The sequence below is a fragment of the Anabrus simplex genome, chromosome 4 (genome assembly GCF_040414725.1).
Source record: "Anabrus simplex isolate iqAnaSimp1 chromosome 4, ASM4041472v1, whole genome shotgun sequence".
NCBI classification, from domain to species: Eukaryota; Metazoa; Arthropoda; class Insecta; order Orthoptera; family Tettigoniidae; genus Anabrus; species Anabrus simplex.
This window is the reverse complement of record NC_090268.1, coordinates 118,305,648-118,317,742: the sequence shown is the minus strand read 5'-3', so window position 1 is coordinate 118,317,742 and position 12,095 is coordinate 118,305,648. Positions and strand designations below refer to the sequence as shown.

The 12,095-nt window shown below is 37.5% G+C and overlaps 1 protein-coding gene across 3 annotated transcripts in view; it reads right to left on the bottom strand.

Annotated features, from left to right (window-relative positions):
• The window catches only part of LOC136871677 (natterin-4), an 87,278-nt gene that overhangs the window by 28,357 nt on the left and 46,826 nt on the right, over nucleotides 1-12,095 (bottom strand). For all 3 annotated transcript variants that reach the window (XM_068227186.1, XM_067145174.2, XM_068227187.1), the window contains exons 3-4: nucleotides 7,556-7,902; nucleotides 1,244-1,387 (exon numbers count right to left, since the gene is read on the bottom strand). In XM_068227186.1, coding sequence (XP_068083287.1) covers nucleotides 1,244-1,387; nucleotides 7,556-7,902 — 491 coding nt within the window. The remainder of the gene's footprint in view (nucleotides 1-1,243; nucleotides 1,388-7,555; nucleotides 7,903-12,095) is intronic.

Here is a 12,095-nt window from a genome sequence, read left to right as displayed (position 1 = left end):
ATAGTCGGTATGGTAAAATTGAATAAAACATAAATGGTCAGAAATTGTATTCTCTATAACTTTTATTAAGTAGTACTTTTCGATAGGACCAATAACATAGGTATTTAAAAATTAAATTTTAGGCGCCTTCCCCTAAACTACAATTTCATACAGGGCAAATAAAATTGTTTATAACTTAGACTGTAGTTTCTTATTCCCTGACTGTATATAACAACTTTCATTAAATTCTGTTAACCCATTTTCTCGTGGCTCGGCTTTGATATGGACTTCACAAAAAGTTCATGAATATCTGTGTTATTAAAGCCGGTATCGTAACAATGTACGACATAAATGATCAGAAATTTAATTCTATATAACTTTAGTTATGTAGTATTTATCGATAGGACCACTAATAATATAAATATTTGAGAATTAAATTTTAGGCCTTCCCCTAAACTACCATTTCACTCAGTGTGAGTAAAATGATTTATAGCCTAGATTGTAGTGGCTCATCCCCACACTTCACATACCGATTTTCATTAAATTCTCGTCAGCCGTTTACTCGTGATGCTGGACATACATACACACATACATACAGACAGAAATTACGGAAAAGTAAAAAGTGCACATCCTTGTTAATGTGGACATGACCGATACAGAAATACCATTTATTTTCAAATTCTAAGCAATGTACAGACAAAACTCTTATTTTATACATATAGATACGCAGAATCAACTTAGAACTTACGGATGCTTCTGATATTGATATTTTTCTCTGAATTTAATTCCAAATTAAGACTTCTTTTAGGCCTATGTCTTGTTTGACAATTCCCATAATTTGATAAAGGCACAATAACAGCAGCCTAAATAAGGTGCGAAAATAAAACATGGAGATACAAAAAGTATTATAAAAGATATTCTCCCCCAAATAAGGAAACGTCAAATATTTTAACCATCACAAAATAGCCTTTCCACAGTTATCCCCCCCCACCAATCAGGACTTAGAATTGTAAACCTATTTCCACGATATCCATAAAAAAATTCAATCCCCAGACTACTTCCAATTTTCAGTGAAATATCCGCAATGAGTGACCAAATAAACTGTTCTACAATTGCACAAAAATAATTTGTATTCATGTCATTGGAAACCAAAAAGAGAAATATCTGACAGTCCTCCAATAAATGAAATTTCTTTAATATGGAGTCCCCAACAAAGGGGTTTTACCAATGTTAAACTAAACAAAATATATGAGAGGAATTTCACCTTGCCAAGAGTCATAGTGCCATTGTGCTGTACACGGCCCACAAACAATGGTTCACCATCCTCGGTCTCTCCAGAAGGTAATGCGTCTGAAGGAACTTCACCACCTGCACATGGCACCCACATTGCCTGGCAACCACACAGCACCTATGAATGAACAAAAATATGTGAAGAACAAACACATTTTTATTTCAGTGGAGAAATGTAACAGACTATCATTTAGAATGCACGTCTACATTTTTGTATAATATAAAGAACAATAACAGTGGTGAGAATATTGATTACTGAGGGACACATATTATCCCTTCTTTCTCTTTTTTCCAAGCATTCTACTAATTTGTGTTAATATCTCACATTCTTACAGAAGAGCTAACATAATTGCCGTTCATCCAATAAAAGCACACTGTTTTAGAGACATTGAGCAGGCGATTGAGGTTGACACAGAAGAGAGATATTTACAAATTGTGCCTCATATTTACGTGAATATTGCAACATCCAACTTGAACACTGATCAGTTAAAGGACTTATTTGGTAGCAGGTGAAGTATTACAAAATACATCTGGAATATTTTGAAAGGGTTAGGTATGCTCCAAAATAATCTGAATATCATAATAGGCATTATCACTCGTGAAGCATTCTGCACCACCTTTATATTTCATATATCTTCCAGGGACTGCTCAAACGACCAAGATGTTGGATGACATTTTAAGGGTATTTGTCCTCTCTGAAGACAGAAATCCTCAGCAATTATTCACCCAAAAGTTGGCTTTGAGTAGATCAGTGTACTGAAACGCCCCTTCCTCTCAAGGAATGAGAAGCCCTTGTATGAAAGGATTTCTCTCTCAAGACCTATCTTAATCTCCTGCCAGTCCAGTTGTTGCTATCACCTTCATTGCAGTTTATAATGTCAAATACAGATTTCTTCTCACTCTGCATGTCTCTGACAGAGTGGACAGAGTTTTGACTCCATTTATAACTGTTAGGTTCTTCAGTCTGCTGAAACTAGTTTTTAATAAATGCATTTTTAAAGTATCTGAAAAAGATTGTTTTGATGATGTTTGTTGTTTATAGGGGCCTAACAACGAGGTCGTCGGCCCATCTGAAAAAGAAAAACGGTAACAGAATTTTACCTGAAAAAAGAATCAACGTAATTAAAATAGAATGACATGTTTCATTCAGATTCTATCCAATCACACTCAAAAGTGTTTAGAAATGTATAAGTATTTATGTTTAAATCCTTTAAAAACTTGAAATTTGGAACTAATTTTAATGAAGTCGCTCATTTCTTTCCACTCTGGCATAGAATGCAAGCTGAGTGTGATTTGATAGAATATGATGATGTTCTTTCAAGAACAAATCCATGTCATTATATTTTAATTAATTTATTTCTTTTTCTGGTATAATTCGGTTACCATTTGTTTTCTTTTCTAGATAGTTTATAAATTTATTTAAATTTAGTTTTGGCTGACTGAAGAACCTGACAGTTTTAAACATTAAGAATATAGTCTTCTGATGTAATATTCTATTTGTTTTTAGAAAAAGTACAATTCATTTATTATAATGAATAATGTAGGTGAGGAGGGCCCAATGAATCGGAACAGTCCTACAAAATTAACTGTGTAATGATTTACACACTTAAAAAAATTATAAATAAATTGTATTTGTAATAACTAGATAGACAAATATACTGCCAATATCTATATTATTATGGATCCTAGCCTCCCGTGATTTCATTAAATCAGTGGAACTATTTGATAGCGCAGCAGTTGTAGCAGCAGCAGTCTGTGTATTAAAACCTTTATGACCGAGCTCGATAGCTGCAGTCGTTTAAGTGCGGCCAGTATCCAGTATTCGGGAGATAGTAGGTTCGAACCCCACTGTTGGCAGCCCTGAAAATGGTTTTCCGTGGTTTCCCATTTTCACACCAGGCAAATGCTGGGGCTGTACCTTAATTAAGGCCACGGCCGCTTCCTTCCCACTCCTAGCCCTTCCCTATCCCATCGTCGCCATAAGACATATCTGTGTCGGTGCGACGTAAAGCAACTAGAAAAAAAAAAGAAAAAAAAACCTTTATGTAGGCAAAGACATCATTAACATTATCTTTAATGATAATTTGTAACACTATAACTTTTTCCTTCAGTTTCTCTTTCACATTTGACATGTCAAGATGCCTCTTAGCCCAGAAGACATTGTAAGAGCAGTGGCGTTGCTGGACTAAAGCCATCAGTGCATCATATGGAAACATCCAGAGTGTTCTAAGATGATTTTGTGAACTCTGTGTCTACCAATGATGACCTGGATCAGGCCACTGGAGATCTACATCTGCTAGCGACGATAAGTTTCTATTCATCCAAGCCTTGAGCGAACGCCAAACTACCACCGTCCAAGCCAAAAATCAACTCGAAGCAGTAAGAAATGTCACTGTGATTGCGAGGACTGTTATATGAAGACTCCAAGAAGCCAATTTTACCTCAAGAAGACCTACAACTGGTCCACAGTTTACCTCCCATTACACGGAGCTCGATTACAGTTTCAGCGTCAATATCGGAATTGGACTGTGGAGCAGTGGTCAACTGTACTGTTCACAGACGAGTCATTATGCCTCCGGTCACCTACTGATAGAGAGAGAGAGAGAGAAAAGGTGTGGGGAGCGATATTCACCTTGCAACATCTCCAAGAGGTCACCATTTAGGGGTGGCTCCAACATGGTATAAGCCGGTATCAGCTTTGAGGCCGGACGGAAATTATTTTCAATGATGGAGGTGTTCTGATTGAACACTGTTACATCATAGAGGTGTTAACAGAGCATTTAATCCCCTCGGCTACCCTTAGTTGGTGAAAATTTCATCTTGATGCATGATAATGCATGCCCCCATGCCGCTCGCTGCCTCACAGAGTATCTGTGCGACGCCAGGATACGACCCCTTGACTGGCCAGCTTGAAGTCCAGATCTCAATTCCACAGAACACCTGTGAGATATACTTGGCCGAAATGTCCGGTGTCGCAACTTTGATACCCTCAACAAAATGTGGGCACAATGCTACTGGAAGTGTGGGCGCTCATCCCCCAGGAAACGATATCCAGGACCTTCTATCTAGCATGCTGCGAAGGACGGAGGCCGTAATCATCCCCAGAGGTGATAACACCTGATACTAAGGCAAGATGAGTATAGAGTTTCACTAAGAAAAATTTCAGTGGTATGTTCACGAGTTTGCTCACGATAATGCAATGTTAATTTAAGGTAATGACATTTTCATAAATTACAGCATCTAAGAACTTTATGGAGAAACTTAATTAAAAACTTAAATAATAACTTGTAGGAATGAAGAAAAAGCAGGCTTAAGATAAGAAAATGCAGTTTTTGTCTTAAAGTGATCTACTTTTTTGTCTGTCAGTGTATATCAAAATGAAGCCATAATAAACAATGTTATATGCAACAAGGTTAGTATCACATACTCACAAATTATCCAATTAAGTCTAACATGAACATAACTAGTAATAAAAAGCGTACAGTAGAAGTCCGTTATAGCGAGAATTCACAACAGAGGAAAATTTACTCGCTATAGCGGATTGTCGTTATATCCGATTTTTGTATAAAAGTCAGAAAACCCCATACACATCAAAATCGGTATGAAACGGCAATCAGTTTGTTCAAAACTTGCATTTCCGCGGATAGGCCTATCAACACTACGACTTATGTGTTTGTTATTTTTCGAAATCCAATACTACGTGAAAGTGTATGTTTAATTTCATTCTGAAAAAAGTACGGTTTCGTATTTCTCCGAATCCAAGATGAATCCCACATTTTCCTTCAAAAAATTTAAATCAGGCTCAAAAAGTGTTTTGTAAAATCATAGGAATGCCTTTCTTGTACAGTACACATTTTAATACTATTTTTAGACGCCGAACATTGGCTTTCGTTATGCCGCATTTTTTTTTTTTTTTTTGCAGCTGCACAATTCTTTATTTCCGCGGGTTTAATGAGCATTAACTTAAAATTGGCATCATAATACTGAAGAGAACCCATTGAAAATTTGCCAGCAATACCTATTCCATGCGTCTCTACAATACAGCGATCCGTCAGGAAAATATTCTTACTGTCTATAAAAACTGTTACTGTACTTTTACTCAGCGTCAGATATAACTGGCTACCGCTACACGCACGTCTCACTTGCCAGGTTCGGCCAACTTCAGCGGCTAGCAATGTATAGGCCTAATCGCGGACGTTGAAGGTCACCGAACGAGTTTATTGTGCCACGGTATGGCCTTTCCGCCCTTGCATTTTTCGTGCACATACCTCACAATTTCATTTTAGACTTCTTTAAAGCGTCCTTGTTGCGGACCACTGAATGCATTTTTTTGTATCTTTGTGTACGCAATGACGTCAAATATTGGGTTTAGTTAGGCCAATGCTATATTTTCTTGCGGCTGCACAATTACTCTACATTTCCGAGTGTTTAATAACCATTAACTAAAAATTGGCATGATATCGACGAGAACCCCTTGAAAATTTGCCAACAATGCCTGTTCCACGTATCTTTACCACTATCCATCATGAAAATATTCTTGCTGTCTATAAAAATTTTACTAAGAGTCAGGTACGGTAGACGTGTTATAACTCTGCCACTGAGTGCCCGGGGCCATTCTAAGAATTTGAAGGCTCGCATGTTTTGATGCCATTCTGCAGATTTGAGAAACATTTTTGTAGAGGCTAATACAATGTCATTCTCTCTTCACTATTTCCCCAGATCCAGTGACGTTACACACAGGATGCCGGTTGTCACGGCTAGCGACGTATAATAAAGAGGCGGTCGTTCACTGTCAACAAATTTTGTGTGTGCATGCGCATGTGGGGGTGAAAAGAAGCAGCGTGGTTACCACAATTGCAAGACGAACCTTGATTTTTCGCATGAGATGCTGAGGGGAAAAGAACGTCATCTGGGATTTGGACAAATACGGTATCACTCCAGAGTTTTCTTCTTCAAATGGCGTCACCTAACCTAACCATATATGTGTCACAAAATCACATTTGAAATGCATGTAGAGAAAAGAGTTATCCTCGCTAAAAATTCACATGTGAATAGTCTTTCCGAAATTCAACTAGACGCGAGAAAATATGAACTATCCTCTGAAATCAGTGATATACCCTGCCATATCTTGAGGTGTATTACATTCGTACTTAATTTCAGTATATAACATTAAAATTAAGAGATCGTTTACTTCAGCTATTATTTTTAAGGAGTTAACACCTGCCATCGGCCACGTTATTTACGCATTTATTACGAAAACTTAATCTCTTTCATTCGAATTTTCTCTATTTGAATTTGAACTATGAAACTATCAGAGAACAGCAGTCGTTGGGTATTACTAATCGACTCCAACATCGCCTTTGAATGTCGATGAGAGAGCTCGCAAATGCACATAGAGAGAAAACTATACCATACCAAAGATGATCGATCGCATTTTGTGGCAAACGTTTTGGTTTCCTTATTCAAACACCGTCACCTATCCTTCATACTCGAAGCGCTACTAGAGAAATGATAACCTTCTCGCTATAAATCTACATGATAATAACCTTCCCGTAATTTAACCAGATGCGAGAAAATATAAACTAACCTGTGAAATCAATTATGCACTCCGCCACATCTCGAGGTATATCCCATTTTTACTTAATTGCAGTATTTAGCATTAAAATTAAGCGATCGTTTATTCAGCCTTTATTTTTAATGAGTTAAGAACTGTTATCGGACATGTTATTTACGCATTTATTACGAAAATATGTTCTCTCTCATTTCAAATTTTCTTTACAGAGAAGCAATCGACGGGTATTACTAATAGACTCCAACACCGCCTTCGAATGTCGACGAGAGAACTCGCTAGCGGACATAGCGAGGAAACGATACGAAGATAATAGATTGCATGCATCATAATCGCTGAGTGCATAAATATCGATAACGGAAAAAATCGTGCACGCATAATCACTCGTAATAACGGATGCATCAGTGATAAGGCTCTCGCTGTAACCGAAGGATAATGCACAGTTTAATATAGGAATTTTGAAGGGACTTCAAAATATTGTCGGTATAACGAGATTCTCGTTATAAGCCGTACTCGCTATAGTGGACTTCTACTGTATTTAGATCAAACACAAAAACAACACAGAAATCGACAAAGCAGGAGATAAATAATATCTATCTACATCACGAGCCTAATCATGTCACCATGATGAATCATGCTTTTTTGGATTGAAGGTAAGAGAGAATAAGGTATTACTTTTATCCAACATTTCTAATAATACATTTTTTTTTTCTGTACCTGATAATTCTCTTTTCTATGCTCATAACCACCCCATGCTACATAGCATGCACCGTGAGATGGCACTACTTTGCCTGGCAAAAGAGCTCCTCCATGATTGGCACGTCCAACATACAGCTGCTCGTTATCATAACCGCCAACCACAGCAGTAGGTGGAATTTGTCCAGCGTACGTATCCACCCATGTTGGGCTTCCAGTACCTGGTGCTCCATACATGGGTGCTGATGGTGGAGGTGGTACATATGCAGATCCATATGGTGGTGGATACGATCCAGATGGAGGTGGATACTCAGTAGCAGGAGGGGCATATACACCGGATGGTGGAGGGGGGTATGGTTGACTAGGAGCTGAAACAAAATGAAATGCTGTTTTCACAATTCACACTCTATTTGTATTCATGACATCATAAGAATAAGGATGATAATAAAACATAATGCAAGTGATGTGTATAATGTTACAAAGTCATTTGATAACAATGCCAGCAGTCTACCACTGCTACCACATTGCATCAGAATAGTCAACACACTGTCTTTGGAGACTTCTGCTGGATTACCATTTAATTTATTTATTCTTTTATTTAATTTTATGCTGTATTACAACAGTAAAGCGACAGAAACTATGTACTGTAAGTTTAGAATAGAACAGAACACAATAAACAAAGAAAATAATAAGATCCACCTTTTCAATAATATATATTATGTGAAAATTTCTACATTTCTGTTAAATCATCACGATACGGAACCCAAAGGATGAAATTCTTAACGTTAAACAGAATAGAACAGAACACTCTTCTTTCCCAGTCAGGGATGACCATCAACTGGGGAGAACGTAATAATTTATTGCAATCATAGTATTACACATGCAGTTAGTTCTTTAAAAAATAAAATAATATTACAACCTTGTTACAAACTTAGCCTTCTGAGGCATTCCCTAGAACTTAACCATGTTACTGAGTCCAGGATACCTCATCTTGTATAATACTACTACATATGAATGGATGATCAACTGTGGGAGAGAGCACCTGTCCATCCCAATCACATGCCACAAGTATTGTGAGTTAAATAATTTTACAAATGAACATTTAAATTTTGTAGCCAGTTAACAATATCAGTAGTAAGATCAAAAATGTCATTAGGGCTTCCAGGGATGCTCAACGTTCAGCTCCTCCTCACCAGTCACACACTACAAAATCAATCAATGATCTGCATTTAGGGCTGTCACTCAGGTGGCAGATTCCCTATCAACTGTTTAACTAGCTTTTTCTTCAAAGTTTTTAAAGAACTTTGAAATTTATCGAACATTTCACTTGATAAATTATTCCACTGCCTCATTTCCTCTTGAATTCCAATTTTATCTTCATATTATTATCTTTACTACTTTAAAAACACGGAGGCAGGATTTGTGAACCTTTAGTGACAAACCGGCATGCAGGCGGTAGATATGTGATCAGTCGTCCTGCTTGGGGAATGAAGCTGTAAAGCAATTCGGTAGCTGCATCTACGACTGAGCAGTCATATTCAGGGTCCCACTCTGCTCACCTCAGATGACGAAGGGGCTAGAAAAGGTGATTAAATTGGATAACCGTGTCTAATATAATTCCATGCCATTTCTCCGACAGCTCAGGACATACTGACCGCTTAGTCATGCAACTCGTCTCCTTACTTCCAAGTCTTCCCAGTCCAAAGTTTGCAACATTTTCATAACACTACCCTTGGGTTGGAGATCACCACGAACAAATCGTGCTGCTTTCCTTTGGACCTTTTCCAATTCTTGTATCAAATAGTCTTGGTGAGGGTTCCGTACACTGGAACCATACTCTAACTGTGGTCTTGTCAAGCTTTGTAGCTGCAGTCGTTTAAGTACAGTCAGTATGCAGTATTCAGGAGATGGTGGGTTCGAACTCCACTGTCGGCAGCCCTCAGGATGATTTTCCATGGTTTCCCATTTTCACACCAGGCAAATGCTAGGGCTGTACCTTAATTAAGGCCATGGCTGCTTCCTTTCCACTCCTAACTTTTTTCCATCCCATCAGTGCCATAAGACCTATCTGTGTCGGTGCAACATAAAGGAACTTGTAAAAAAAAAAAAAAAAAAGTGGTCTTACCAGATACTTACATGCCCTCCCTTTACATCCTTACTACAACCCTTACATTCCTTTATAACCATGTGAAGAGATTTATATCCTTTCTTTACAACCCTCTTAATGCTTTACATGTTATAAATCTCATTTTACCGGGCGAGTTGGTCGTGAGCGTAGAGGCGCGCGGCTGTGAGCTTGCATCCGGGAGATAGTAGGTTCGAATCCCACTATCGGCAGCCCTGAAAATGGTTTTCCGTGGTTTCCCATTTTCACACCAGGCAAATGCTGGGGTTGTACCTTAATTAAGGCCACGGCCGCTTCCTTCCAACTCCTAGGCCTTTCCTATCCCATCGTCGCCATAAGACCTATCTGTGTCGGTGCGACGTAAAGCCCCTAGCAAAAAAAAAAAAAAAAAAATCTCAATTTTGGTCCGTATTGAAAATTTACTATTCAAAAACAATAAAGGTGTTTTTTAATGCACCTATTCAATACTTTTATTCTCACTTATAGTGGTTACATAAAGACTATCAGTTAAATGGGCATGTTTCGCCCTTAATTTAGGGCATCTTCAGCCTAAAAACAATCTTTAAGAGTACCTCTAATATTGTGATATTTGGGACATCACTGCATGTTTTTAATTATTGAACTATGAAATTAATTGATTGGGACTTGTTATCTCAATGACGAGAGGTAGTCAACGGGAGACTGGTTCTGACTAGTATATGGGAGGAGAGCTTTTATTATGAATTTAGCTACGCTACTGTTCCGTAATACGGAAGAATACAAGTGTATTCTCTCCATGAACATAACCCATGGTGGTTTTGCATTTAAAATTAGGACTCATTACGACTTTATGTAAGGAGTACAGTAGGAAGTGTTAAGGACAGGAAATGTAGAAGTAGGACTGGAATCCAACAACAGAGAAGGCAGCCGGTACGAGATCCACACATCATCAGCTTCAAGACAACAGAGTCTACATATGGTGAGCGTATGGCATAACTTACTGCAAGTCTTCGCGCAACAGTTCATTTTTAAAATTAATTTCATTCAATTTTTCTTTTGCTTCCGTAAGTTCAGATGTCGTTAAAACGCCGTTACGTCACGTTTTTCATCTTAATAAATAGCTGTTTTAATTTGTATTTTATGAAATGATTATTAATGATCCTTAAATTCCAAGTTAGTGTACTTAATGGTTTGTGTTCCGTTCACCTCACCCCTGGGAGTTTTTTGAGTCTCATTACGTATTATTATTATTATTATTATTATTATATTATTATTATTATTATTATTATTATTATTAATTATCTACTTTTGTTTTCAAGCCATAAGCTTGAAGACTGGCGCCCTTGGGATACTGTTTATGGAGAAACAATGACATATCATTTATTTATTTTAATATTAAAGTGACCCGCCACGTTATAATTTTGTCATACATCTGTGGGCCAAGTGGGTACGTCACAATATTAAATATGGAAGCTAAAAGTTTAGCTAGTTACTAAAAATTGGGACATAAAAATGTGAAAAAATGATACATTATACAAACATGTTAACGGAAACACTGTCAATGATTAAACTATAATCTTGTCAGAGACTAAAACTTCTTCCATTAAAATTCTAATTAAAATAGTTCATTAAAAATTGTTAGTGGAATACCACAGTGATAAAAACATAATGACAACAACATGAGGGCGTGAACACAAGCACTAACGTGAATGTCATAAATACACCATGTTCAAGGCCGCTGAGGAATATGTGTGCATAAGGTGAAACAGAAGTATCAGTTGAAATATTGTATAAGTGGCCCTTAGCACCAGTAGGCTATACTATTGTCTGAAACCTTGTCAGGAAATGTCAGTAGAAACTGGAAAATGTTCTATGCTAGTTGAAAGTTGTTATCCGTTATCAACTGTTGTGTTGGTAGCTGCCCTTCTGTTGGCTCTGAGTCTCATATACGAGGCTTTGTAGGCCACGGCCCTTCAAGGCTGTTGTACTATGGGGTTTGGTTTTCTTAATGTTAATATTCAGGCCAAGATTATAACTGCATTCAGTTACTGTGCTAAGGAGTTGTCAAAGATCATCTAAATTATAAGCTGTCAGTAGTGTGTCGTAAGCATAGCAAATGATGATCATGTAGATCAGATTAATTTTTGTGTCTTTTTCTAGACCTTTATGTGCTTTCCGAAAGACACTCTCAGAACAAAAGTAAAACATGAGTGGTGACAGCCAGATATTTACTGTGCAAATATTGCAGATATTTACTGTGTTAGTCACCTTGTTATCAACCTTAATAAGGGCAGCCTGGTGCCTGGCGCCAATACAAGTTTTCTATGTGACAAATGTCTTTCTGATCTCCTGAGAATTCCCATTAAGTTCACGATGCTGCATCGTCACTAAAATGCAGGTATACATTTTTCCTCTAATCATAAATGTTTTGCACTACAACTGGCAGTGCAACAGTTG